A 27,055-nucleotide genomic window follows, 5' to 3' on the forward strand; every position below is an offset into this window, starting at 1 on the left:
CCTGAGATCTTTCAAGCTCTGATTGGTTCCTCTGATGAAACACAACATCTCACCTACTGAAGCTCCTGGAGGATGTTAGTTCTAAAGGTTTGGATCCTCATCTTCATCTTTCTTCTCCTCTTTCTGACCACTGAGCAACAAACAGCAAAGATAACATCTGCTGGTCCCACAGAACCAAACATCACTGGAGGGTAGAAGAAGGTCTTGTCTCCACTCTGGTTGGAGCTCAGCAGCTTCTGGAGGAAAGATAAAGATTTTTATAGACTTTGATGAAGAGGAGGAGCTGCTGGTCCAAAAACACCAGGAATTCTGGATTAGCTTTATATCTGGGGTTTATTGGAGTCTGTTCACCTGTTCAATGTCTTTTCTGGGAATATTTGCTGATTTAAAATATTTCTGATAATAAAAATAATCAGATTATTAATTCTGGTATTTAATTTTAATCCTCAGTATTTTTCTATATAAGCATTAAAATAAAAGCTTTATAATTATAACCTCAATATGAGGTGCCTTCACAAGTCAACCTGGATTTTACAGAATATCAGCCCATATCATGCCAGCATCACCTCCGTGCTTCATGAAAACAGTAAAACAAATTAAATCAATCATTTCTTTCTGCTTCTGACATAAATTTATCCTAAATGAGAAAAAATAATCTAATTTATCTCAGTAAATATTTAATTCTTTCTCTCTCTTGACCTTTTTTCCAGCACTGATGGATGAGTCTGATTGGTCCTCCTCTGAGGACGTCTTTGTCACTCTGGACTCGTCCTGAAAACTGTTGGTTCTGATACAGCAAAGCTTCAACTTTATAAATTACACAGATAGTTTCTGATGTTTTATGAGTTTAACAGTAGATCTCAGGTGAACAGAGACATGAGTTGAGGATGATGAGCAGCAGGATCCTGCAGATCATCTTCTCCCTGTGAGAGGAGACAGAGGAGAAGAATCAGCAACACATCAGCTCCAACATCTCAGAGACAACAAGGAACATCTACAGTCTGACTTCATTCAGTCATTAGAACATCTGATCCTGTTTAATAATCTGAACAAAACACTTTCTGACTGAACATCATGAACTAAAATCACTGATTGTTTATCTCTGCTGAGCTGCAGGAACATGTCTTTACCACAAGGTGGCAGCAGCTTCAACTGATCATAATAATCAGTGATTTTATTTTATTAAATAGTTTGTCCTGTGATGGTCTGGACCAAGCCAGTTACTGATCAATGCATTTACTTACAGAACAGGTCAAGTTTTTCAGAATGAATTAATCATTTTAAAATTAAAATAGTTCAACCCAGCAACAAAAGAAGAAGCGATTTAATTAAAAAATGCAGACTTTCAATATTAAAATTGTTTTGTTTTTCTTATCCCACCAAAACAACGTTGAATCTGTCTCCTTTATTTGGAGACAGTTTATGATGTTGTTGTTCTGGTGACTTTTCACCACTAGAGGGCGCAGTAGCACTACTCGCTACTGTCTCCATTTAATGCAGGTGAGATGGAGCTCAGGTGAGATGAGAAGGTAACCAGTTTTAGACCGTGGATCAATGTACAGTACTGTGCAAAAGTTTTAGGCGTTAAAAAAATGCTGTAAACAAAGAATGTTTTCAAATCTGGAAGTTTTAATAATTTATTTTCATCAATCAATAAAATGCAGTGAATGAACAAAAGAGAAATCTAAATCTAATCAATATTTGGTGTGACCACCCTTTGCCTCCAAAACAGCATCAACTCTTCTAGGAACTCTTGGTCAGTTTTTGAAGGAACTGGGCTGGTAGGTTGTTCCAAACATCTTGGAGAACCAACAACAGATCTTCTGTGGATGAAGGCTTTCTCACATCCTTCTGTCTCTTCATGTCATCCCAGACACACTCCATGATGTTGAGATCAGGGCTCTGTGGGGCCATACCATCACTTCCAGTCATTCTTGTTCTTCTTCACGCTGAAGATAGTTCCTAATGACTTTGACTGTATGTTTGGGTTCGCTCACTTAGCATTTTGGAAACAAAAATAAACAATCATTTATATTTCTGAAAGCTTTCTTTGTTTACAGCATTTTTTCACACCTGCCTAAAACTTTTGCACAGTACTGCATACGAACATGAACCATCATGAATCATCATATAAAGTTGTATGACGGCATATTAGATCTTTCTGGAGTTATCTGAGATGAAACCTGAACTAGAGGCAAGTATTTTATGGACACTGTGGAAATTAGAAGAATAAATAATAAACTGGTTTATTTTATGGAGATGGTTGATGGACACCTATGTTAGCAGGCATCACAACACCCTTCATCTCATCTTCAGTTCTGGTTAGCCTTCTACTGATGAAGTTTGGACCTCCACCTTTAATTTCAGGTCTGCTGTTAAACCCAGAAACCAGAGAGAGAACAGATCTGATCACTGAGCTCTCTGAACTGGTCCAAGGTGAATGATGTGAAGGTCTGTTGGTCTCCTTTAACACTGTTTCAGCTCTCACTGATGAAGATCATGATGATGAGGAGTCTACTTCATATTTCACATCATTTTAGGAAACATTTGAACACTTTTTGTTCAAATCTCCCTGATTAATAAATAAAACTTTATGTCTCTGGTGTGTTTTAGTAGATTTGACTGAATAAATCATTAGTTTAGTAAAATGCTCGTATTACCAGAGTTTCTATCAGTTCTGGAAACACAGTCAAACATTTCAACAGTGAATAAAGGTCCAGACAACATGTCTGAATAAATATGGATTTATTAATGACACGTGAACATTAGAAACAGACTAAATGAAGCAGATAAAGTGCTTTATGCTCAGTAACAAAGTGCATCAGTTCATCCAGCTTTAAGACAAAATAACAGAACAGATCAATGTGTCTGATTGAGTCCAGAAAACTTTAGAACTGATTTAAAACATCAGCAGGAAACAACAGAGAGAAGGAAACAAGATCCTCTTCAGATACAATCATGGAGAAAAGTAAGAACCTCCTTCAGTTTAAAGGTTCTACCTTCAAGAATAAAATATGATTTATAGAAATAATCTGGTTCCAACTTCAGGTAAATAAAACACTTCTTACATTTAACATGTTCTTCATTTAATTAAAACATTATTAGTAATACAAAATCAGCTTTTAAAAACACTTAAGCTTCTCTGAACGTTGAGAGAAATGACCTCTGACCCAGAGCTCCATCAGATCCTCTACATGCCTCAGTCAGCAGGTCACAGGTTAAAGTTCATGACAGAACAATGAGGAAAAGGCTGAACAAGTTTGGATTGCTGGAAGAGTCACCAGGAGAAAGACTCTTCTCTCTAGAAAGTTCTGGCAGCAGAACTTAGGTTCTAACAGCTGCATCTGAATGAAGCTCCAGACTTCTAGTCTGAAACACCAAAGCAACTGTCAAGCACGGTAGTGGAGGACCAATGATCTGGGCTTGTTCTGCAGCACAGGACCTGGACACCTTACAGGCACTGAGTTGGCCAAAACCTCCTCTGGACACCAAGATGTTCTAGAGTCCAATAAGAAGCAGTTTAACAGAACCATGAAGGTCTATTAGGACCTTCATGGTTCTGTTAAACTGCTGAAATAAAGTTTAACACATTCTGATGTTTTCTAAAACAGTAACTGAAGAGAAGTTTGACCATCAGAACTGCTGCTGCTGCTGCTGCTGTCAGTCCCAGTGAAACATAGAGACCGATTCTTCCTGGACCTCCTGGTTCTGGATCCACAGTCGGTCTCTGAGGTTGGGAGACATCAGCAGCTGCTGAAAGGACAAAACATGAAGAGGATTTATGCTCTCATCATCATCAGCTGATAGTTCTTCATCATCTTCTGTCAGAGAAACTGTTGTTCTGTCTCTATTGGACCTGGTTCTGGTTCAGTTGTAGCTTTGAATTTAGTGTGACCAGAAGAATAAAGAGTCATGAAACATCAGTTGACTGATATAAAACCACTAGAGCAACATCACACAGAGACACTTGGTTCTGAAACACATTAAACCTCAACAGCACCGGTTCTCCAGAACTTCTGGAATATGGAGGGTTTTTAATCAACCCATTGACTCTGTAGGGCTGCAGGCTGGAGCAGCTATTAGCACTGCTGCCTGGCAACAAGAAGGTCCTTGGTTTAAATCCCTTTCTGTGTGGTGTGTTCATGTTCTCCCTGAGCAGTTCTAGAGACTCCAGCTTCTCTTCATAGAAAACATGCAGGTTAGGTTAACTGGACTCTCTTAGTGGGTGGGTTCTGAGTGTCTCTGTGATGAACTGTTCAGGGTGAACCCCACATCTCCCTGTTTGACCTCTACAGGTCAGCACCAGCCCCACGACCCCATGACCCTGCAAGGATTCAATATTTACAGAGAACGGATCAGTATCTGGATGACATTAAGATGGGAAAAATACCATGAAGGTTCTGAAAACTTGTTGCCTTTTATCAGAAAGGAATAAAGTTCTGTTCAGTTTAATCTTACCAGCATCAATATGTTTCAGGTTCAGTTGTTGCAGTAGAAACTCACCAGAAACGTTGAGTCGAGATCTTCCAGAGTTGAAACCTTCATCAGTTTTCACGTCACACAGATACAGACCAGAGTCTTCAGTCCTCAGTCTGGACACATGGAGTCTGATTCGTCCTTCTCTGAGGACGTCTTTGTCACTCTGGACTCGTCCTGAAAACTGTTCATCCTGAGACTCTGGAACCTCAACACCATCATGGACCTGATACAGAACCAGTCCTCTGAGAGGAGCTATAAGTTCACAGAGGATAAACAGTTGTCTCCAGGATCCATGAGGTCTGGTGGTGAAGGTCCACTCCAGAGTGATGTTGTGGTTCTCCTCTGCCTGATAGCAGCTCTGTGTCACATTCACTACAAATGTTGCTGCTGAGGAGACAGAGAGGGAAAGAGAGGAGCAGACACACTGAGAACTGGAACATGGGAGTCTTTAAACTACATCTCTAGAGGTTTCTGTCACATGATGGTCTCTGTGCTGTCAGAGCTCTGCTTGATTCTCTTCAAGTAAAACTGCTTGATCAAATGCAGCTGGAGGATTGAAGTGTTACCTTCACTGACAGACTTTTCACTGATTATTGATGGATTTAGACTGAACAAAGAGAAGATGGAAACTGACCACAGAGACATGAGTTGAGGATGATGAGCAGCAGGATCCTGCAGATCATCTTCTCCCTGTGAGAGGAGACAGAGGAGAAGAGTCAGCAACACATCAGCTCCAACATCTCTAGGAGGCAACAAGGACATGGATCATTGTTATTATTAAAACTAAATGATCAGGAAACCATGAGAAGATGTTTCAGGATGTCTTCAAGGCTGCAAAGACTTCTCACCAATCTGCCTCCATTCATTTTCTAGAGCTGCTTATTTTCATTGGTTAAATCTGCTTCTTCATGGAGGTAACATCAGTCTGTCAGTTCATCAGGTGAAAACATCATCATTGTAGGAAATCTAGAAACCACTCAATGATTTGATGGATTTTCTTCTTTCCACTCTAAAATAATCCCACATGTTAAAATCAAAGAAACACTCACTGGATTTAATCTGAGAACAGATAATCTGCAGCAAACTGTTGCTGGAACACATCTGGTTAATCTGCAATGCTTGGATTTATTATTAATGAGAGATGATCTTTCTACTAGAAACCAAACATTTATGATGAGTTTCTTCAGTTTACCCTGCAGCTCAGATCAGATGTTCTAACGTCCTTAAATTGAGGATACAGGAAAAGAAACAAAACTTGTGTTGCTGTCAGGATGTGGTTTACGGGGTGAATCCAGAATGCAGACAGGCAGGCAGAGATGTTGTGAGTAAGAGTTTTAATTTTCCAAAAGAAAAACTCACAACAAGCAGGTGGTACCAATAGCAGGCGTGATACATGGACAGGCTTGGCATGAACCCAACAGAGTGGATGTTTCCACAAAGAGTAAACAGAACAGCACAGTATTTATGGGCAGGAGTCTGGACACAGAGAACTGATTGGCATTAAACAGGTGGACCAGATGAAGCTGATTGTTTAAGCAGAGACAGAGAATGAAAGCTAAACATGGCTGGAAAAAGTAGACGTCCAAAGAAACGATCTAACCAAGAGAAAGAACTGAAGCACCACCTGGAAAACATGGAGAAACTTGGAGAAACTTGAAGAACAGAATCAGAGAAAAACTCAAAACAAAAACTTAAACACCCTCAAATCATGACAGTTGCAGACATACGACTCCATTTCATTGTGGTTTGCAGACAGTTGTTCTGCTTTGTACACAGAAACATCACCTGCATCATCATAAAACCTCTTTGTAATTAATCCAACTCTTCCACTCTCACAGGATACAAAGCTTTTAAATACAAGAATATTTGAGGAAGAGAAACATTGAAGGTTAACCTTTAGTTTGTTACTGCTGATATATTGACCTGTGCTGAATTTGGAGACACTAAATTTACTAATTAAACTGCTGTCAGCATAACTGGTTCACAACAGAATTTACTCAGATAAATATATTTTTAATTATATTAACTTAAAGCAAACAGATCAGCAAAGTACAGCAACTTGTTTAGTTTCTCGTCTTTTGAACCTGGACGTCCTGCTGCTCTGAGCTCAGTAACAGAAACACTTCAATCACTTGATAGAAAGGTGATGGTTCAATGCCAGACTTTGCTTTTTGTTCTCGTATGACTGGTTGATCACATCCACTAAATTATTACATGCTTTCTCAGGTACACTACCGCTATGTGGTAAACATCTAACCCATACTTCACTTCCTTACTCTCAGTTCAACATTAAACAAACTCAGCTGCTCTCATCCTTCCTTGTCTTAATAAAACAAATTTAATCTGATAGGATTTTCATACTTTCTGAGAGGCTGTCATGGCTAATATGCCGTTCCAGACAATTTTTAAATTTCTGCTCTTAAAATGTTCTAGTTTGTCCTTATAAATAAGTTTGCCTTTTTTATTTCTGTTCTAACTTTTTGGTCTCTCTTTTCTCTCAGCATGACCTGTTTTAAAACAAACTCACCAATCTGCCTCCATTCATTTTCTAGAGCTGCTTATTTTCATGGGTTAAATCTGCTTCTTCATGGAGGTAACATCAGTCATTTGCGTCTCTCTAAGGTTAAACTTTCACCTGAGAATCAGGAGTACATGACTCTACAAAAAAGTTTATGTAACTGAATACAGTTCACGTCAATTCGTTTAGGTCCATTTCATCTGTGAGAGAATCCTGCTGTCCTTCTGGATGATTGAACACATACCAGTCAGTGCACTCCAAGCTGCACTGCAGATGCTGGATGTCATCCTTGGACCAATGCTTCAGTTCTTGTTTGGATAGTCTCTGTTTTTAAAACAGTTCTGTAAGTTGGTTTCAGATGAACAACGTTGTGATCCGAAGGGAGGCAGCAAAGATGCTCTGTATGCACCTTTAATGAAGTGCTTTGTTGAAACAGGTTGGGCAGTTAACATACTGATACAAATGAGTCAGAGAAAACCTCAGTTTACATCGATTAAAATCACCCAAAATAAAAACAGGAGCATCGAGGGACAGAAGCTGTAGTTTCTCAGTGGATTGGCTTATCAGGTGAGCTGCCTTAGGATGAATGTAGCTCACAGTTTCTCCTTTGTGAGATCAATAAAGTCTAATTATTATTATTAATAACATTTTCAGGTAACTCTCTAGGGAGGTTAAAAGGTCAGACTGACACCGACAACAGTTCAACATCAGGTGCATTTTGTATGTTGGACTTTAACGTTGTTGGGACGAAGTGAACATGTAGAAAATTGGACAAAAGGAGACATTTGGAAGAAGTTCTATCTTATTATTTTAATTCAGTTATATTTGAATAATTATATTCCATAAAAATATCCTGATGATCTTTGTCAGACTCTCTGGTTGTGGAGTCAAAGTTGGTCTCTGATTAGAAGCAGTTTGATTCGGTTCTGTCCCATTAAAACTATTTCACAGCTTTACAGAACTAGAACCAGAAGATCAGCTGTCTGCTATTAATCATGTTTGCTGTAGTTATTTTCATTGTAGCAGAGTTTTCTCCAGACTGACCTCTTCCAGCTACCATCCACTGACAGTGAAGAGTTTATCTGCTGATCCTCTCAGAGAAATCAGGGTTTCTCTGCTTCATTGGACTCAAGGAGTTCAGTCAGAATATCAGCTGTTTGTCTCCAACATCTCCTGCTGACAGAAGCTAGATGTGAAGAGAGGAAATAAAAACAGCAGACAGATTAACAGCTCCATCTGCTGGACAACTATAAGAACTACAACTCTTTACAGACAGTAAAACTTTTAAATTTACGCCTAATTTAGGGTGATCTACGGCACCCTGTTGGCGGTCAGAAGCCAACAAACTGTAGGCTGATTGTGGAGCTTCAGAGTCTCTGTTTGCTGCTGAGGACTGAAGTTGTCTTCAAGAATTATTATTTTTCTAGTTTAAAACCACAAATAAGCTTCAATATCAAGATTTTCAAGTCTTCTGGATATATTCTTATAAAATAGAAAAGGTCCAATATTCTACCCAGTGAGCGGTTCTGATGAGAACCATTCTCTCGTTTTATGTCTGTCAGTTGATCAGCTCAGTTTCATCACGTTAGGAAACAGAAACTTTTAAATTTGATGTTTTTATTCACTGATTTTGTCTGTTTTTATATTTCTGGTTATTTATAAATTGGGGTTTAAAATGATTCTAATCAAATGTGTTGGACTAAATGAATGGGAAAATATTCAGTAAATAATATGAAGTAAATCTGGTTCTGAAGGGGCGACAGAGAGGATTTCGGGTCACTTGGTTCTGGAGTTTATTCACTAACTGTTCCCTGACTGGTTTCATGATCTGGGTCTGCAGAAGAGGAGAAAACAGCAGAACCTTCACCACCTCCTCATTTCACTTTGACTTTACATCTTGACTCTGATTATAAATGTGTTTTTGTTGGAGATCCGGGTCTCCAGGTTCTAAGAAGGACCCAGACCCAGCTGAGGACCACAGAACCAGAGTTCTACCTGACTGTTGGACTTTAGAAGAACAGATCCGTCTGTCTGTTATATTCATTGTCTTTGTTTCTGCAGTGTTGAATCTCTCCTTACTGTCAGGATTTAAATGCTCTATGGTTTCATGTTCTTGTTGAGCTGCTGCTGCTTGTTGCAGCTCTAAGATGTTAAAACCAGCTGGTTGAAAATGTCAGATGATTCAATCTTTACATCAGAACAAATGAGTCTGTCTTTGTTGAAATCAGACAAACTGTTCATTATTTCCTTGAAGAGGTTGGATGAACTCAGTCCCAGCTAATATTCTCCCAGACACAAAAACAAGGACCTGCTGGGACTTGTAGTCTTTTTAATAATTGACTTCATATGAATCAGACAAAACTGCAGTTTCTACGTTTTAGGGTCTAAATGTTTTTCCACAGTGAGAAAGAGGAGAGAACAGCTTAGAAAGAAAAACAGTCTTGATATTGTTGTAAATTTGGGCTATTTATTAGAAATAATCTGAAGATGATGATTATTCTGCTCTGATTTTCTGACAACTGAGTTTTGCACTGAATCTATTCGGAGAAATTATACAAAAAAAACAACTCAGTTTTTCTTTGTTAAAATTTTGAAAATGAATAAACCAGATGCATGCTGGGAAAAACTTCATTTGATCAAGATCTCAGCACCATGAGGGAGGATCATAGCTGCTAAGGTAGGAAGTCATACACTGATGACTTTCTTTTTTATCAATGGAGAGTTTAAAGAGAAAGTTAAACCAGCCCATTAATGTTTTGAAGTGAAACAGAGAAGGATGTTGTTTTTGCATCTCATTGACTAATTGGAGTTCGTAGGAAATTTATTTTCAGAGATTGAGATCATGTACTGATTATACCATGCTGTCATGGAGCTGTAGGTCAAGAAGAAAACAGTCTAAAAATGTAAGTTTATATTTTCTGATTCTTAATTCAGTCACTCCCAGTTCAGTAAAATTTATTGTGAATCAAGTTAAAAGGCAGCAATAAAACCATTAAATTGCTGTTTTTGACTGTAGCACAGGTCAATATATCTGTAATAATAACTTTTAATCTTCAATAAACATTTCTCCAGTCTGTATCGTTCTTGATGTTGAAAGTTTGTGTCCTGAGAAAGAAGAAGATATTCATGAATTATCAGAAGTTCTGTAATATTTCTCTGATCATCTCTACAATCAATATAAAGAAGGTGGACTTAATCCAGAGTCCTCTGTATGTGGAAGATGGTTGGAGATCTAGTTGGGGTCAATGTGGCTCTAGATAAAACACTCTGAGAGGTCAGTGTGACTAGAAAAGCTCTAATTAAATTCAGTCCATTTACCATTTATAGTCTCAGCAGATCAGATTAATCTGTTATATTTTATTGTCCATCAGATTTTAATCTGTTTCAGGCTTTTTGTTCAGATTATAGAACTAATTTAACAGGAACTTGAGTTTAAATAAATGAATGACTGGTTTATAAAACATGAGTTGTTATAAAACTAAAAACACTCTTGGTGTTTCTAAATGAGACTCAAGTCAACCTGGTTAATAACTGATTGTTGATCTTTACTCAAATAAAATACATTTTCTTTCTTAATCCAGTTGATGACCAGACTCAGATAGATGAAGGTTTCTAATTTCTTCTTCTGGTGTTTTTGTTACAGTTTCACAATCTGAAGCTTTGACTGAGGAGGAATTGTGAAAAATAATCATTGTGGTAAATTATCTGCTGATGGAGGCGATGTGTCTGTAGAAAGCAGAACTGTCTGCAAACCACAGTGAAATGATTTCCCATGTGTTGTGATTATGAATCTGAGAATATTATTTAATATGAATATTTTATCAAATAATATTTCGGTCTGTTAAGGATTGTCCTGTGAATACCAGCCCAGTAAGGCGATGGTATTAGGACACAATAGAAAGGTGTGAGACGAGCTCTGACATTATTGAACAGCATAAACTCTGCACATATATGGAATGAATTCACACAATTTCTTTTCTAGAGCTTTTCTAGTCACACCGACCTCTCAGAGTGTTTTATCTAGAGCCACATTGACCCCAACTACAACTCCAACCATCTTCCACATACAGAGGACTCTGGATTAAATCCATCTTCTTTATATTGATTGTAGAGATGATCAGAGAAATATTACCGAACTTCTGATGATTCATGAAGCTCTTCTTCTTCTTTCTCAGGACACAAAATGTTCAACTACATAAACAATACAGACTGGAGAACTGTTTATTGAAGATTAAATGTTATTATCTCTGGTATATTGACCTGTGCTACAGATGGATACACTAACAATCATTTAATTGTTGTCTGCATAACTGTTTCACAACAGAATTTACTAAAGTAAAAATATTGTTTATTGAATTAAATGAAATCCAAGCAGACGGATCACCAAACTACAGCAAACTTACTTGTTTAGTTTCCCGTCTTTTGAACCTGGACGTCCTGCTGCTCTCTGTAACACAGCAACACTTCACCAACATGACAGAAAGTTGTTGTTTTGGTGCCAGACTTTTTGTTCTCTTTTACCTACTAGTGACCACATCCACTAAAGTATTATATTCTTTCACAGGTACACTACCGCTATGAGGTAAACATCTGTAACTTTTACAGTGACGGTCTTACTTCCTTGTTCTCAGTTCAACATGAAACAAACTCAGCAGCTCTCATCCTTTCACTGTAAAACATTACAGCCCCATTATTTATGTAAACTAGCTTCCACTTTTTAACTCAAAGAAATCAGGCAGGTTTTAGATTTTGAACTTAAATGTGTGAGTTTTTAAAAGATGAACTTAAAGTAGTAAGTTGTGATAACTATTTCATAATTTTGTCAAATCTCCAAGAGTTGCAGAAAAAAACGGTTTATCCTCTGTGAACTTATAGCTCCTCCCAGAGAACTGGTTCTGTATCAGGTCCATGAAGGTGTTAAGGTACCAGAGTCTCAGGATCAACACTTTTCAGGACGAGTCCAGAGTGACAAAGACGTCCTCAGAGAAGGACGAATCAGACTCCATGTGTCCAGACTGAGGACTGAAGACTCTGGTCTGTATCTGTGTGACGTGAAGACTGATGAAGGTTCTGGTTCTGGAAGATGTTGACTCAACGTCTCTGGTAAGTTTCTGCTACAAATGGTAAGATTCCACTGAACAGAACTTTTTTCCTTTCTAAAAAACATCTGATAAATAGCAACAGATTTTTGTTTTTCTCAGACATTATTTAAGATTCTGTGGACCCGACCAGAACCATACAGTTATTGTGTGTAAAGCTGTAACAGCTGAGAGATGTTTACTGTGATCAAATCATTTCAGCTGCTTCATTTTCTGTGTTTATGGTGTTAAAATGTTGTAAATAAACCAGTTTAATAGAAAGATGTTGTCAGGACTCTAATTACATGTTTAATGTAAAATAAAAGTCATTATTTTCATGACCTTTATTTTATCAGCATCATTCAGCTTCATAGAGCTGCAGCGTCTGATTAGAGTCACATGATTAACATTTAGCTCCAGATTAACTGGTTCAGATCAGCTGGTTAAACTGGTGCTTTGATCAGGAAGCTCTGATGAAACCAGTTCATCTGAGTCTGAATGTTGATGTCAACAGTTTGTTAAAATGATTCATTTTCCTGCAATGTTCTTCATCTTATGGTAATAAATCTCCGTTTACATGAATCCAGATGTTGAAACTTTTTAGTTGAAGTATTTTGATCAGACAGAAGATGACAAGAAGCAGCAGAGTTCATCTGGAGCCTCGATAATAAACTTTATTATCCAGCTGTTAGAAAATGAATCAATGAAGCTGAGGAGACCAGACTTCAGGAGGAATAATGTTCATCAAAATGAGTCAAATTCATGAAGATCCAGACAGGAAGTAAAATAAAGATTCACTGAGCAGCAGATGAGCTCTCAGCTCTGTCTCTCAGCTGAAATGTCTCCTTTTGGCCACATGGTGGTGCTATAATCTCACTAACTGAAGTTGTCTCATTCCTCAGGGCCTTTGTCTTTATTGTTATAAGTTTACTTTAGAAGTATTTAGAAGTAAAGAGGCAACAAAAACTTTTATTTACTTATGCTTATTTGTTCCAGACATAAATGATCAGTGAGCTCTTATGTAATTACTTGTAATACCTTTTCTTAAAGGCTGATATACATTTTGTGGTTTAACTAATTATTTAGTTGGTAAATATATTGATCATATCTGTTTGGTTCACCTGTATTTTTCAGTATTTTCATATTCAAAATCAAAATAATTTTTTTTTAAATAAATGAACTTTGTGAAAATACAAAGTTTAGATTTCAGTTGCTAAATTTTCAAGACGTCAAATTCAACCAGCAAAATTCAGCATCAAAATACAACGTCTTAAATTCATGAAAACAGCTGAGATTCTAGATCAAGTCAAACCAATATCCAGCCTGTTTATTAGGTCTTAATGTAAAACAAACCGAAATTGTGTCAGCGTTGCTGGAGATGATAGCTGACTAACAGAAACAGCTGGACAGATGAGTTACCAGCTGTTCACTTTATAGAAAACAGTTTTACATGAAACCCTGATGAAAAGGCTGGATATTGGTTCAACTTGATCTATAATCTATTGCTTTTCCCTGGGATCTCAGCTGTTTCAAATTGAATTTCAGACTGCATATTTCAACACTGAATTCTGCCGATTAAATTTGACTGCTTGTTAGAATTTCTATTAGAATTATTTTATTAGAATTTTTTTAAACATGAAATTTTGATTCTGAATATGAAAATAGTGAAACATTGCTATTGAAAATTTGAAGCAGTAAATTCAGGGTAAAAGCAATTCAGGTACACAATTTCAATGCATTAATATTCACTGGTAACAATTCTACTTCATTTTTAATTCAAAATCAGATGAAACAGATTTACGCCATAAATAGAGGGCTCTGTAGTATACAGATTCATTTTGAGAATTTTATTATTTATTTCAAATAATAAAAGCTCTGACAGCACAGAGACCATCATGTGACAGAAACCTCTCATGTGGAGGTATCAAACTTCAGTCCTCCAGGGCCGGTGTCCCTCAACTTTTAGATGTGTCCCAGGTCCAGCACACCTGAATCAAATGGCTGAAGTAACACCTCGGTGTGCAGTCAAGGTCTCTAAAATCCTGGTACTGACCTCATTTGATTCAGTGGTGTTGAAGCAGAGACAAACCTAAAAGTAAACATCAGCACTCAACGACTAATCTTGACACGGCTGGTTGAAGATATTGAGGTGGAAGCTCTCAACCTTCATGTCTGTTCCTGTCCTGAATAAACCAGCCTGGTTGATAACACTGCTAGAAGTTCTTCTTCTCCCCCTCATATCTGCGTGAAACACACCTGAACAGACAGGCAGAGCACCACAGAGATGTATGTCATCCACACATTTTTGATGGCATAACAATGCCTGCTGGAACAATTTGTAACCTGTTAGGAAGAATAAAATCCAGTCCTGTTTTTCCAGATGATCTTCTTCTTAAACTTCAGAATACTTTCACCTCGGTAAATGCATTTTACAGAATCCATCAGTTTTACACATTTCTAAACACATTTTCAGCCAAAACAGTGGATTTTGCTCTGTGATGCACCTCTGAGCAATAATCTGAACCACACAAGGTCAAAGGTGAACATAATTAAAGCACAGATGTCAGAAATTAAACACAATGACTCAGAACTGGTCAAACTTGAGTCTAATGATGTGACAAATAACCCAGTTAAAGGTTAAACTGGTTAGTAGGAGATTCCCATTAACAACAGACAGAAACCATCAAAGCTGTAGGAGATTATTGTTTTCTGCTGAATCTAGATGAACAGTCATCAGATCTCCAACCAACACTAAATCCTTAGAAACATCAGGTCCAAATGAAGAAAGTTCACTGAGAGCTGCTGACTGGAACAGAAATTCAGACAGAGTGAGACCTCTGTGTCCTGAGTGAGTGGAGGGATGTATTGATCACTTTATGTTTCATTAGAAACTGCAGACATCAGAGAAGCCTGGAATAGAGATGTTTTCTTCTCCCACAGTTACTGAAGTTCACTTGATGCAGAACCTTTCATTTGTCCACATGAATGTTTGCTGATCTCAGAGCAGGAAGATCACCAGAACCTTTATTGTTCTGACCTCCATGTTTTTCTAACAGAGAAGTATTTTCTGTAATATTTGAGGGATTTATTTTATTTAAACAATGTTTGATAATAAAGTAGGGAATCAATTCTCTAAAATGTCTCATTAATCAAAGAATATGTGGTGTTTTGAGCTTGTGCTGATTGTGTTTAAGAAGGTCTCTGGTTGAAGATTTGTGTCGGAGCAATTCTAAAAAACTGTAATCTGAGCTTTAAATGAGGGAGAAAAGGAGCAACGATGTTCAGTTCAGAGCGTCTCATTGTAGAAACATCTCTGAGACATCAGGAGCTGCTGTTTTCTCTCCATTGTTCTTCTCTCTGGGATCTCAGCACCAAGGATTGCTGGATATATTATGTAGGACAGAGTATTACTGTGTTATAAAGGATCTCTGTCACCACCTGATCAGGCAGCCTGGACAGAAAAGGGTTAAACACAAACATATTTATTTAACCAATAATGAAAACAAAAGCTGAACTAACTGAAGAAGAACCAGGAATCAGGATGAAGATGATCTTGTGTGGATGTGGGAACAGTTTGATGAAGCTCAGGTTGTTCTGCAGAACCTGAACTAAAGCAGGAAAGACATTTGCAGAGGAGAGGTTCAGTTTTTAGATGCTGCAGACATCAGAACCAGGAGTCCTTGTCAGTCAGTGTCTGGTTCTGGATGCTGCAGCTAAGATCTAGAAAACTATATAGTTCATTTTCATATATATATATATATATATATATATATATATATATATTATATATTACGCATGTTTTGATCAATATATTAACCGAGTTAATCTACATTCCCGTGTTTATCCACCAGGCTATTATTCTCACTCCAGGAGAAGAATCCCTCTCCAAGAATGTTTTGTCATGTTCTTCAGCAGATTGTCTCAAAAACTGCTATAAAACCAGTTTGCATCATTGTTTCTGGTTCTGATCAGTGATGGTTTGGGCTGCCATGATATGGCAGCCCAAACCATCACTGATCCACCAATTCATCTTGGGAATGACATATACAAGTCCTGCACAGTGGTCAGAGGGATTTTAAGCCATTCTTCTTGCAGGATAGTGGCCAGGTCACTACGTGATACTGGTGGAGGAAAACGTTTCCTGACTCGCTCCTCCAAAACACCCCAAAGTGGCTCAATAATATTTAGATCTGGTGACTGTGCAGGCCATGGGAGATGTTCAACTTCACTTTCATGTTCATCAAACCAATCTTTCACCAGTCTTGCTGTGTGTATGGGTGCATTGTCATCCTGATACACGGCACCGCCTTCAGGATACAATGTTTGAACCATTGGATGCACATGGTCCTCAAAAATGGTTCGGTAGTCCTTGGCAGTGACGCGCCCATCTAGCACAAGTATTGGGCCAAGGGAATGCCATGATATAGCAGCCCAAACCATCACTGATCCACCCCCATGCTTCACTCTGGGCATGCAACAGTCTGGGTGGTACGCTTCTTTGGGGCTTCTCCACACCGTAACTCTCCCAGATGTGGGGAAAACAGTAAAGGTGGACTCATCAGAGAACAATACTATGTTTCACATTGTCTACAGCCCAAGATTTGCGCTCCTTGCACCATTGAAACTGACGTTTGGCATTGGCATGAGTGACCAAAGGTTTGGCTATAGCAGCCCGGCCGTGTATATTGACCCTGTGGAGCTCCCTGACGGACAGTTCTGTTGGAAACAGGAGAGTTGAGGTGCACATTTAATTCTGTTGGATGTGGTTCGTCCTTCTTGGTGGTATGCTGACATTACCCTGGATACCGTGGCTCTTGATACATCACAAAGACTTGCTGTCTTGGTCACAGATGCGCCAGCAAGATGTGCACCAACAATTTGTCCTCTTTTGAACTCTGGTATGTCACCCATAATGTTGTGTGCAGGTTCTAAAAATGTATTCTAGAACCTAGAAGGCCAGGTTGTTGTTCTAGATTCAATAAAATCATCTCTATAAATACTATAATTCAGATGTTTACCATTGTAACAGGTTCCAGTGTGTTAACAACACCAATCATTATCAAGCTGTTAAAGGTTTTCATAGAGTTCCTCCACATCCTAAACAGTGGAAGATTAAAACCTGAGAAACAATAAAATAAAACAGACTTTCAGGCGTCTGTTAAACCGTTATAAAGGCTGAAGTTCACACTATAAACAATCAGAGCTCACCTGTATTTGAACAGGATGAAGAAGTCCTCGCTGATAGGACAGCAGCTACAGGAGGGAGGAGCTACAGGAGGGTGGAGCTACAGGAGGGCGGGGCTAACCTCAGATTTAAAAATCAACAGCCGCGATCCTGTCATCGTGGTTCATTCAAAGACTTCTGGGCTGAGAAGATGGATGGAGTCACAGAACATCTGGGTATGTCTGATTTATTTATTGTCCACCAGTTTTTATCTGTGTGAAGCTTTTAGAACCCAACCAGAACTCAGTAGAACCTCTGCAGACTAACAGATCGGTTTCTACAGCAGGAAGTCATCACAGCACTGATAGAAACATGTTACCTCTCTGTGTTTCTAAATGCAGCTTCTAGGTCAGTATATTAGTGAGAACATCCTGATTTTAGATCTTCTACAACTGGTTTTCTTTTCTTCCTCAAACTGATCAGCGGACTCAGATGGATGAAGGTTTCTGATGAAGATGATCAGACTTATTTCTACAGAGGTTTCCTGGTTAGTTTCAGTATCTGGATGTTTTTGATCAGAGATGATGGACTGTGGAGAAAAATGTTCCCATCATTCATAGAGAGAACTTTGCTACCAGGAGAAAGAAGATAAACTTAAGTTAAAAACTTCTCCACAGCGCTGTGAGCAGAAGCAGGTGATTGGTTGGTTTGATTTAAGAGGCGGGATCTGTTGCTCCGCCCCCTCTGACGTAGTCTGCAGGTAAATAAAACTATTAGTGAAGTGATCCAGGGCAGATGTAAACTTAATATTAACATTTAATTTCCAGTTAACATAAATAAGATGTTAGTTTGTTTAAATAGATTTATTTTAGTAAACATGACGTAATAAATTAACTCATCTTTGTTGGTTTCAACTAACAAAATACAATTATGTTGAACCTGTTTCATTAACTTTTTTTGTGTTGTAGCTGTATAATATATATCAAGACATCAGTATAATTGTAAAAATGAAAATGATAAATGATGAATAAAAGTTTGATAAAATGTTTTATTAGAAAAACAAAACTGTGAGAAACTCTTGATGCAGCATATCTATATATCTATATCTCTATATCTGACCCCACAGATCTATACCTGCACCAAGTTAAACACATAGAAGCTCATTTAACAACCAGACATGATGTTTTCTGGCATTCAGTGACACATAGAAACCACCATCTAACACAGACTGAAGCTCTTAGTGAAGCTTTTAAACAGCAAAGGGTTTATGTTCTGTTATTGAGGCTGTTTGCTGAACAATGATGATGATTTGGATCCATTTCATTCAGGTTTTATTTCCTAACAAAGTTGTTAAACCATGTTGTCTCTGTTTGCTGTATGTGCAGAGAAGTGGCTGAACAGCTGAACTTCATAACAATTATCTCTGTTGAGTTTTATTCAAACTAACTAATATCTCTCTTGGTTTTTATCTGCAGTTGATCAAACTTTTGAAAACATTGTTCTGTGTCTTGTATGTAAAGAAGAATAAATGAACATTTTAAGGTTTCTAACATGTAGTGACCTAATCTATGCTGTAATAATGTTAATAGAAGTACTGAACACAATACTTCTGTAGTACCTGCTGAATATTTGAATTGATCTGAACTATTTTCCCTCTGATCATGACAGAGATTCAGATTTAATTAAATTATCATTGATCCTCAATGTCAACTCAGAAACTCCATGTTCAACCTAAAATAATAGATACAACTCATGTGTTTAATAGTATTTTATTTTATATAAAGAAAAAACTTTAATAAGCTGAGAAATATTTAACTTTTTTCTGATTAATTCAAATGAAGAGTTAAATCTGAAATTAATGTTCTTAATTAATGAACTTTGTGCAGTTTTATTTTCACAACACAGTGCATTATGGGAATGTTTGGCTGTAATTAGTTAATAAAGTCTTCAGTAACAGTGAAAGAATAAAACTCCTGCAGTGGTTAATATTTTGAATAATGATGATGTTCTCATCTCATAAATCCTGACAGAAAGATTTAACCTCCATAAAAATAAAGAAGTTAAAAACTTTCTGCTCTGACATCAGATTAAGTTGAACTTGGAGTCAGATTTAAATGTTTGAAACCTGCTGCTGTATTTATTTATGGCCACAAGGTGGCAGTGGTGATCTTTTTGAAGGTTCTTCTACCCTTTTCTGATCAGAATAATTAGAATAATTGTTATTTTTTACATATTTTATCATCACAGGTTTAAACGGAGATTTTAATCAGTTTCACAGAAACTGAAGATATAAAGTTCAGGAGTTTCTATCTGATGAAACTAAAAGTCAGACTGTAGATGTTCCTTGTTGTCTCCTAGAGATGTTGGAGCTGATGTGTTGCTGACTCTTCTCCTCTGTCTCCTCTCACAGGGAGAAGATGATCTGCAGGATCCTGCTGCTCATCATCCTCAACTCATGTCTCTGTGGTCAGTTTCCATCTTCTCTTTGTTCAGTCTAAATCCATCAATAATCAGTGAAAAGTCTGTCAGTGAAGGTAACACTTCAATCCTCCAGCTGCATTTGATCAAGCAGTTTTACTTGAAGAGAATCAAGCAGAGCTCTGACAGCACAGAGACCATCATGTGACAGAAACCTCTAGAGATGTAGTTTAAAGACTCCCATGTTCCAGTTCTCAGTGTGTCTGCTCCTCTCTTTCCCTCTCTGTCTCCTCAGCAGCAACATTTGTAGTGAATGTGACACAGAGCTGCTATCAGGCAGAGGAGAACCACAACATCACTCTGGAGTGGACCTTCACCACCAGACCTCATGGATCCTGGAGACAACTTTTTATCCTCTGTGAAGTTATAGCTCCTCCCAGAGGACTGGTTCTGTATCAGGTCCATGATGGTGTTGAGGTGTCAGAGTCTCAGGATGAACAGTTTTCAGGACGAGTCCAGAGTGACAAAGACGTCCTCAGAGAAGGACGAATCAGACTCCATGTGTCCAGACTGAGGACTGAAGACTCTGGTCTGTATCTGTGTGACGTGAAAACTGATGAAGGTTTCAACTCTGGAAAATGTTGTCTCAACGTTTCTGGTGAGAAGAAATAATATAAATGTGTTCTGGTTTGACTGGACTGCTGAGAACTGTATAGATGAAAAATAATATTACTATAAGGTTAAAAACCTTTATCTAGGATTTGAACAAGATCAAATATTAATAAATATTTTCAATTTTCCAGGAGTTGCTGATCAGCTTCAACTTCAGAGACCAACTTTGACTCCAGAAACAGAGAAATGGATAATGATCATCTGGATTACATCAGCAGCAGTTTTGGTTTTATTCATTATTATATTCTCAGTTTTAATATTTATTTGTAAGAGAAATCAAGCTTCATTCGTCTACAGAGACGTTCTGTGTCTCAAAGAAACAATATGAACTCTGAAAGGATTTTCAAAGAAAATTCTTGAAGTTCTGTTTTAAAGAACTGAAAAACTTTAAAATCTGTTTTCAATACAAGAAGATATTATTTTAAATGCATATTACCTTGTATACGGTGTATCACAAAAGTGAGTACACCCCTCACATTCCTGCAGATATTTAAGTATGTTTTCATGGGACAACATTGACAAAATGACACGTTGACACAATGAATATTAGTCTGTGTGCAGCTTATATAACAGTGTAAATTTATTCTTCTCTCAAAATAACTCAAGATACAGCCACTAATGTCTGAACCACCAGCAACAAAAGTGAGTACACCCCTAAGAGACTACGTCCAAACTGAGCACTCTTGTCATTTTCCCTCCAAAATGTCATGTGACTCGTTAGTGTTACTAGGTCTCAGGTGTGCATAGGGAGCAGGTGTGTTTAATTTGTAGTACAGCTCTCGCCCTCTCATACTGGTCACTGAAAGTTCCAACATGGCACCTCATGGCAAAGAACTCTGAGGATCTTAAAAGACAAATTGTTGCGCTACATGAAGATGGCCAAGGCTACAAGAGGATTGTCAACACCCTGAAACTGAGCTGCAGCACCGTGGCCAAGATCATCCAGCGTTTAAAAGAAGGGTCCACTCAGAACAGACCTCGCGTTGGTCGTCCAAAGCAGCTGAATGCACGTGCTCAGCGTCACATCCTAATGCTGTCTGAAAGATAGGCGCAGGAATGCTGTCAGCATTGCTGCAGAGATGAAGAGGTGGAGGGTCAGCTTGTCATTAAATTGGTCTGCATGGCCGTCATCCCAGAAGAAAGCCTCTTCTGAAGTCTGTCCACAAGAAAGCCCACAAACAGTTTGCTGAAGACATGTCAACAAAGGACATGGATTACTGGAACCATGTCCTATGGTCTGATGAGACCAAGATTAATTTGTCTGGTTCAGATGGTCTCAAGCATGTGTGGCGGGAATCAGGTGAGGAGTACAAAGATAAGTGTGTGATGCCTACAGTCAAGCATGGTGGTGGGAACGCCATGGTCTGGGACTGCATGCGTTCAGCAGGTGTTGGGGAGTTACATTTCATTCAGGGACACATGAACCCCAATATGTACGGTGAAATACTGAAGCAGAGCATGATCCCCTCCCTCTGGAAACTGGGTCGCATTGCAGTGTTCCAGCATGATAATGACCCCAAACACACCTCTAAGACGACCACTGATTTATTGAAGAGGCTGAGGGTAAAGGTGATGGACTGGCCAAGCATCTCTCCAGACCTAAACCCAAAAGAACATCTTTGCGGGATCCTCAAGCGTAAGGTGGAGGAGCGCCAAGTCTCGAATATCCGCCAGGTCCGTGATGTCGTCATGGAGGAGTGGAAAAGCATTCCAGTGGCAACCTGTGAAGCTCTGGTAAACTCCATGCCCAGGAGAGTTAAGGCAGTTCTGGTAAATAATGGTGGCCACACAAAATATTGACACTTCAGGAACTTTCACTAAGGGGTGTACTCACTTTTGTTGCTGGTGGTTCAGACATTCATGGCTGTATCTTGAGTTATTTTGAGAGAAGAATAAATTTACACTGTTATATAAGCTGCACACAGACTAATATTCATTGTGTCAACGTATCATTTTGTCAATGTTGTCCCATGAAAACATACTTAAATATCTGCTGGAATGTGAGGGGTGTACTCACTTTTGTGATACACTGTATTTACTACTGTTGACTTTATCATTAATAATCTGCTGTGATTTCATTGTAAATAACTCTAGTGTCTAATCAGATGTTTCATATTTAATTAAAGTCGTTTTAAAGTTTGTTGTTTCTGTGAAGATTTCCTCCTAAACTCCCATCAGCTCCTGTGTTTCATCCTGTTGCTTCATTAAAACTTCATCCAGCAGCTTCATCTTAGTGAGGATCTGAACTCCCTGAACATCCAGATGTTCACAGACTCACAAACTCTCCTGTTAGGAACACGACTTTATTAGAAATCATTTTAATCAAGCTGGAAAACCTCTAAGACATCAGTTTTACACACTTCACTGAATCAAACACTGAGCAGAGTTAAATTAGGAATATTAATGTTTTATTACTGATGTACATAGTTGTAAAATTATTCATATATTTATTCAGAAGAACATATTGTAAATAAAATGACCTTCTTGGATTTTTTGTCTTTTTTGATGAAGGAACTGATGTTCAGACCTGAATTGATTCAAAGACAATAAAATCTATTTTAACATCAGATCATTTTGTCAACTTTAATATAAACAGACAAGCCAGTTATTAGATGCTGATATTTTAATGAAAGTTCAAAAAGTTAACAGGAAGACAAGAACATCACACTTTATACAGAGATGTTACTATTTAAACAGTCTGACTTCATCAAAAACAGAAGCTCTGTTTTTACCTTTATAAATTTAACAAGTTAGTTTAAATTCAGACCTTCAGCAACATGAACATCACTGATCAACAATGTAAACAGGACGGCTGTAATTCAGCTTTCTAGAATCCTGGTTCTTCATCTTGGTGAGATGTTCTGGTCCCAGATGTTTTGAACCCAGATGTACCGGACCAGAGCTGCTGCAACAACAGAAGGTCAGGATTCATCAGGGCTTCAATGTGTCGGCCAATACTAACACGCAGTAGATATTGTACAGTATTTGATGTCCAGAATAAAAATGTTAGGTCTGATTAACAGCTCTGTCCGACCCACAGAACTGTTTGACTTTAAGAGAAGCTGAGAGGACCAAAGATAAGTCTGCAGAATCTGGAGGTTAAATGTTCTGATGAACCCAGTTTAAAATGAGAGGCTTTTATTTGAGAGTTTAAAACTAAAGGAAGATCCAGATGGCTTCAGTAGTGGTTCTGTAAATGGAAACAGAAATGGAAACTATATCAAGTGATTGTGACAGTCTGCTGCTACAACATCTAGCCCTTCTAGATCTAAGCTGCAGCATCCAGAACCAGACACTGACTGACAGGGACTTCTGGTTCTGATGTCTGCAGCATCTAAAAACTGAACCTCTCCTCTACAGACATCTTTCCTCCTTTAGTTCAGGTTCTGCAGAACAACAGAAGCTTCATCAAACTGTTCCCACATCCACACAAGATCAAATGCACCTGGAGGATTGAAGTGTTACCTTCACTGACAGACTTTTCACTGATTATTGATGGATTTAGACTGAACAAAGAGAAGATGGAAACTGACCACAGAGACATGAGTTGAGGATGATGAGCAGCAGGATCCTGCAGATCATCTTCTCCCTGTGAGAGGAGACAGAGGAGAAGAGTCAGCAACACATCAGCTCCAACATCTCTAGGAGACAACATTGAACATCTGAACTCAGAACATCTCAGTCTGATCTTCAACCTCAGCTCCTTCAGATGGAAACTCTTGAATTCAGTACCTTCAGGTTCTCTGGTGGTTCTGATGGAGATCTGTGGTTACTGCAGGTTTGAATCTGGATCAGTACAATGTTCAGAGCAGAGATCAGAACCTTTATAACCCAAAGAACCATATGATGATCATCAATCCAACTAAATACATTAATGCTGGAGCTGCTAAACCTTCATGACCCTAAAACACAATCAGCTCATCAAATGTTAGAGATACAATCAGTCACCTTCTATACAGCTTCATCCATAGTGGGTCGATCTCCAGCAGTCTATGGGCGGGAGGCGGGTTCACCCTGGACAGGTTGTCAGTCCATCGCTGTTAGAGATACAAGTTGAAGGAAATGTGCTGATTGGTTGAAGAATCTCAAACTGATTTATGTTTTCATGTTTCAAAGCAAAGAAAACTTTTACAAAGAGAATGTTTAGTAATCATGATGTAGAGAAAATTATTATTTAGTATTTTTACTGACAAACTTCAAGACATAAAAACAAAATAATTCTTAATATTGTTGATCTAAACTCAGTAACTTCTGGTAATTAAAAACAACCTGACAGGAAACATTGTAAATCATTAGTTTAGTAAAATGCTCGTATTATCAGAGTTTCTATCAGTTCTGGAAACACAGTCAAACATTTCAACAGTGAATAAAGGTCCAGACAACATGTCTGTATAAATATGGATTTATTAATGACACGTGAACATTAGAAACAGACCAACTGAAGCAGATAAAGTGCTTTATGCTCAGTAACAAAGTGCATCAGTTCATCCAGCTTTAAGACAAAATAACAGAACAGATCAATGTGTCTGATTGAGTCCAAAACACTTTAGAACTGATTTAAAACATCAGCAGGAAACAACAGAGAGAAGGAAACAAGATCCTCTTCAGATACAATCATGGAGAAAAGTAAGAACCTCCTTCAGTTTAAAGGTTCTACCTTCAAGAATAAAATATGATTTATAGAAATAATCTGGTTCCAACTTCAGGTAAATAAAACACTTCTTACATTTAACATGTTCTTCATTTAATTAAAACATTATTAGAAATACAAAATCAGCTTTTAAAAACACTGAAGCTTCTCTGAACGTTGAGAGAAATGACCTCTGACCCAGAGCTCCATCAGATCCTCTACATGCCTCAGTCAGCAGGTCACAGGTTAAAGTTCATGACAGAACAATGAGGAAAAGGCTGAACAAGTATGGATTGCTGGAAGAGTCACCAGGAGAAAGACTCTTCTCTCTAGAAAGTTCTGGCAGCAGAACTTAGGTTCTAACAGCTGCATCTGAATGAAGCTCCAGACTTCTAGTCTGAAACACCAAAGCAACTGTCAAGCACGGTAGTGGAGGACTAATGATCTGGGCTTGTTCTGCAGCACAGGACCTGGACACCTTGCAGGCACTGAGTCGGCCAAAACCTCCTCTGGACACCAAGATGTTCTAGAGTCCAATAAGAAGCAGTTTAACAGAACCATGAAGGTCTATTAGGACCTTCATGGTTCTGTTAAACTGCTGAAATAAAGTTTAACACATTCTGATGTTTTCTAAAACAGTAACTGAAGAGAAGTTTGACCATCAGAACTGCTGCTGCTGCTGCTGCTGTCAGTCCCAGTGAAACATAGAGACCGATTCTTCCTGGACCTCCTGGTTCTGGATCCACAGTCGGTCTCTGAGGTTGGGAGACATCAGCAGCTGCTGAAAGGACAAAACATGAAGAGGATTTATGCTCTCATCATCATCAGCTGATAGTTCTTCATCATCTTCTGTCAGAGAAACTGTTGTTCTGTCTCTATTGGACCTGGTTCTGGTTCAGTTGTAGCTTTGAATTTAGTGTGACCAGAAGAATAAAGAGTCATGAAACATCAGTTGACTGATATAAAACCACTAGAGCAACATCACACAGAGACACTTGGTTCTGAAACACATTAAACCTCAACAGCACCGGTTCTCCAGAACTTCTGGAATATGGAGGGTTTTTAATCAACCCATTGACTCTGTAGGGCTGCAGGCTGGAGCAGCTATTAGCACTGCTGCCTGGCAACAAGAAGGTCCTTGGTTTAAATCCCTTTCTGTGTGGTGTGTTCATGTTCTCCCTGAGCAGTTCTAGAGACTCCAGCTTCTCTTCATAGAAAACATGCAGGTTAGGTTAACTGGACTCTCTTAGTGGGTGGGTTCTGAGTGTCTCTGTGATGAACTGTTCAGGGTGAACCCCACATCTCCCTGTTTGACCTCTACAGGTCAGCACCAGCCCCACGACCCCATGACCCTGCAAGGATTCAATATTTACAGAGAATGGATCAGTATCTGGATGACATTAAGATGGGAAAAATACCATGAAGGTTCTGAAAACTTGTTGCCTTTTATCAGAATGGAATAAAGTTCTGTTCAGTTTAATCTTACCAGCATCAATATGTTTCAGGTTCAGTTGTTGCAGTAGAAACTCACCAGAAACGTTGAGTCGACATCTTCCAGAACCAGAACCTTCATCATTTTTCACGTCACACAGATACAGACCAGAGTCTTCAGTCCTCAGTCTGGACACATGGAGTCTGATTCGTCCTTCTCTGAGGACGTCTTTGTCACTCTGGACTCGTCCTGAAAACTGTTCATCCTGAGACTCTGGAACCTCAACACCTTCATGGACCTGATACAGAACCAGTCCTCTGGGAGGAGCTAACAAGCTGCAGTCAATAAACAGATATCTCCAGTTCTTTATACTGTTTTACACAGAGTGGTGGGTTGCACGTTGGGCTTGTTTTCATAGCTGTGTTGTAAAATGGGAGATTGGTTGTGAGGTGGGTTGGTTGGATGGTATATATTTGTTTAACACGTTAGTCTTTATACGGAATTTAAGCTGCCTGTTATAAATTGGCAGAAATGTACCCATTATCATTTGAAATGAGCTGCAGTTCTCTATTCGCCCAGCAGGTGGAGATATTTCTCTGCTTTTCTTTGATTTTTCCTCACTTCTCTTCCATCAGCCAACCTGCTTCATCCAGCTTCTGTCAGC

At 38.5% G+C, this 27,055-nt stretch overlaps 2 protein-coding genes and 1 long non-coding RNA gene across 6 annotated transcripts; 1 reads left to right on the forward strand and 2 right to left on the reverse strand.

Annotated features, from left to right (window-relative positions):
- Positions 1-2,728: 2,728 nt before the first annotated feature.
- LOC124880869 lies at positions 2,729-26,736 on the reverse strand. Its single transcript, XM_047386260.1, has 7 exons — positions 26,491-26,736; positions 25,619-25,740; positions 24,278-24,366; positions 23,863-23,918; positions 4,504-4,863; positions 3,582-3,753; positions 2,729-3,519 (listed from the first exon to the last, which is right to left on the reverse strand). Exons 2-7 carry the CDS (start codon positions 25,619-25,621, stop codon positions 3,390-3,392), a joined length of 810 nt encoding a protein of 269 aa, XP_047242216.1. The 5' UTR covers positions 25,622-25,740; positions 26,491-26,736; the 3' UTR covers positions 2,729-3,389.
- LOC124880882 lies at positions 13,961-17,323 on the reverse strand. Its single transcript, XR_007041486.1, has 3 exons — positions 17,284-17,323; positions 17,094-17,194; positions 13,961-14,331 (listed from the first exon to the last, which is right to left on the reverse strand). It is a non-coding gene; the product is annotated as an uncharacterized LOC124880882 (long non-coding RNA).
- LOC124880871 lies at positions 17,377-22,468 on the forward strand. 4 transcript variants are annotated; one of them, XM_047386270.1, is made up of 4 exons: positions 17,377-17,475; positions 19,650-19,705; positions 19,956-20,315; positions 20,461-22,468. In XM_047386270.1, exons 2-4 carry the CDS (start codon positions 19,657-19,659, stop codon positions 20,655-20,657), a joined length of 606 nt encoding a protein of 201 aa, XP_047242226.1. In that variant the 5' UTR covers positions 17,377-17,475; positions 19,650-19,656; the 3' UTR covers positions 20,658-22,468. The 4 variants fall into 4 exon arrangements, with proteins under 4 accessions (XP_047242226.1, XP_047242225.1, XP_047242224.1 ...); XM_047386269.1 differs by having other exon boundaries at positions 17,397-17,475; positions 19,953-20,315; XM_047386268.1 differs by lacking the exon at positions 17,377-17,475 and adding an exon at positions 17,559-17,786.
- Positions 26,737-27,055: the final 319 nt, after the last annotated feature.

The sequence above is a fragment of the Girardinichthys multiradiatus genome, chromosome 14, assembly GCF_021462225.1.
Source record: "Girardinichthys multiradiatus isolate DD_20200921_A chromosome 14, DD_fGirMul_XY1, whole genome shotgun sequence".
NCBI lineage: Eukaryota > Metazoa > Chordata > Actinopteri > Cyprinodontiformes > Goodeidae > Girardinichthys > Girardinichthys multiradiatus.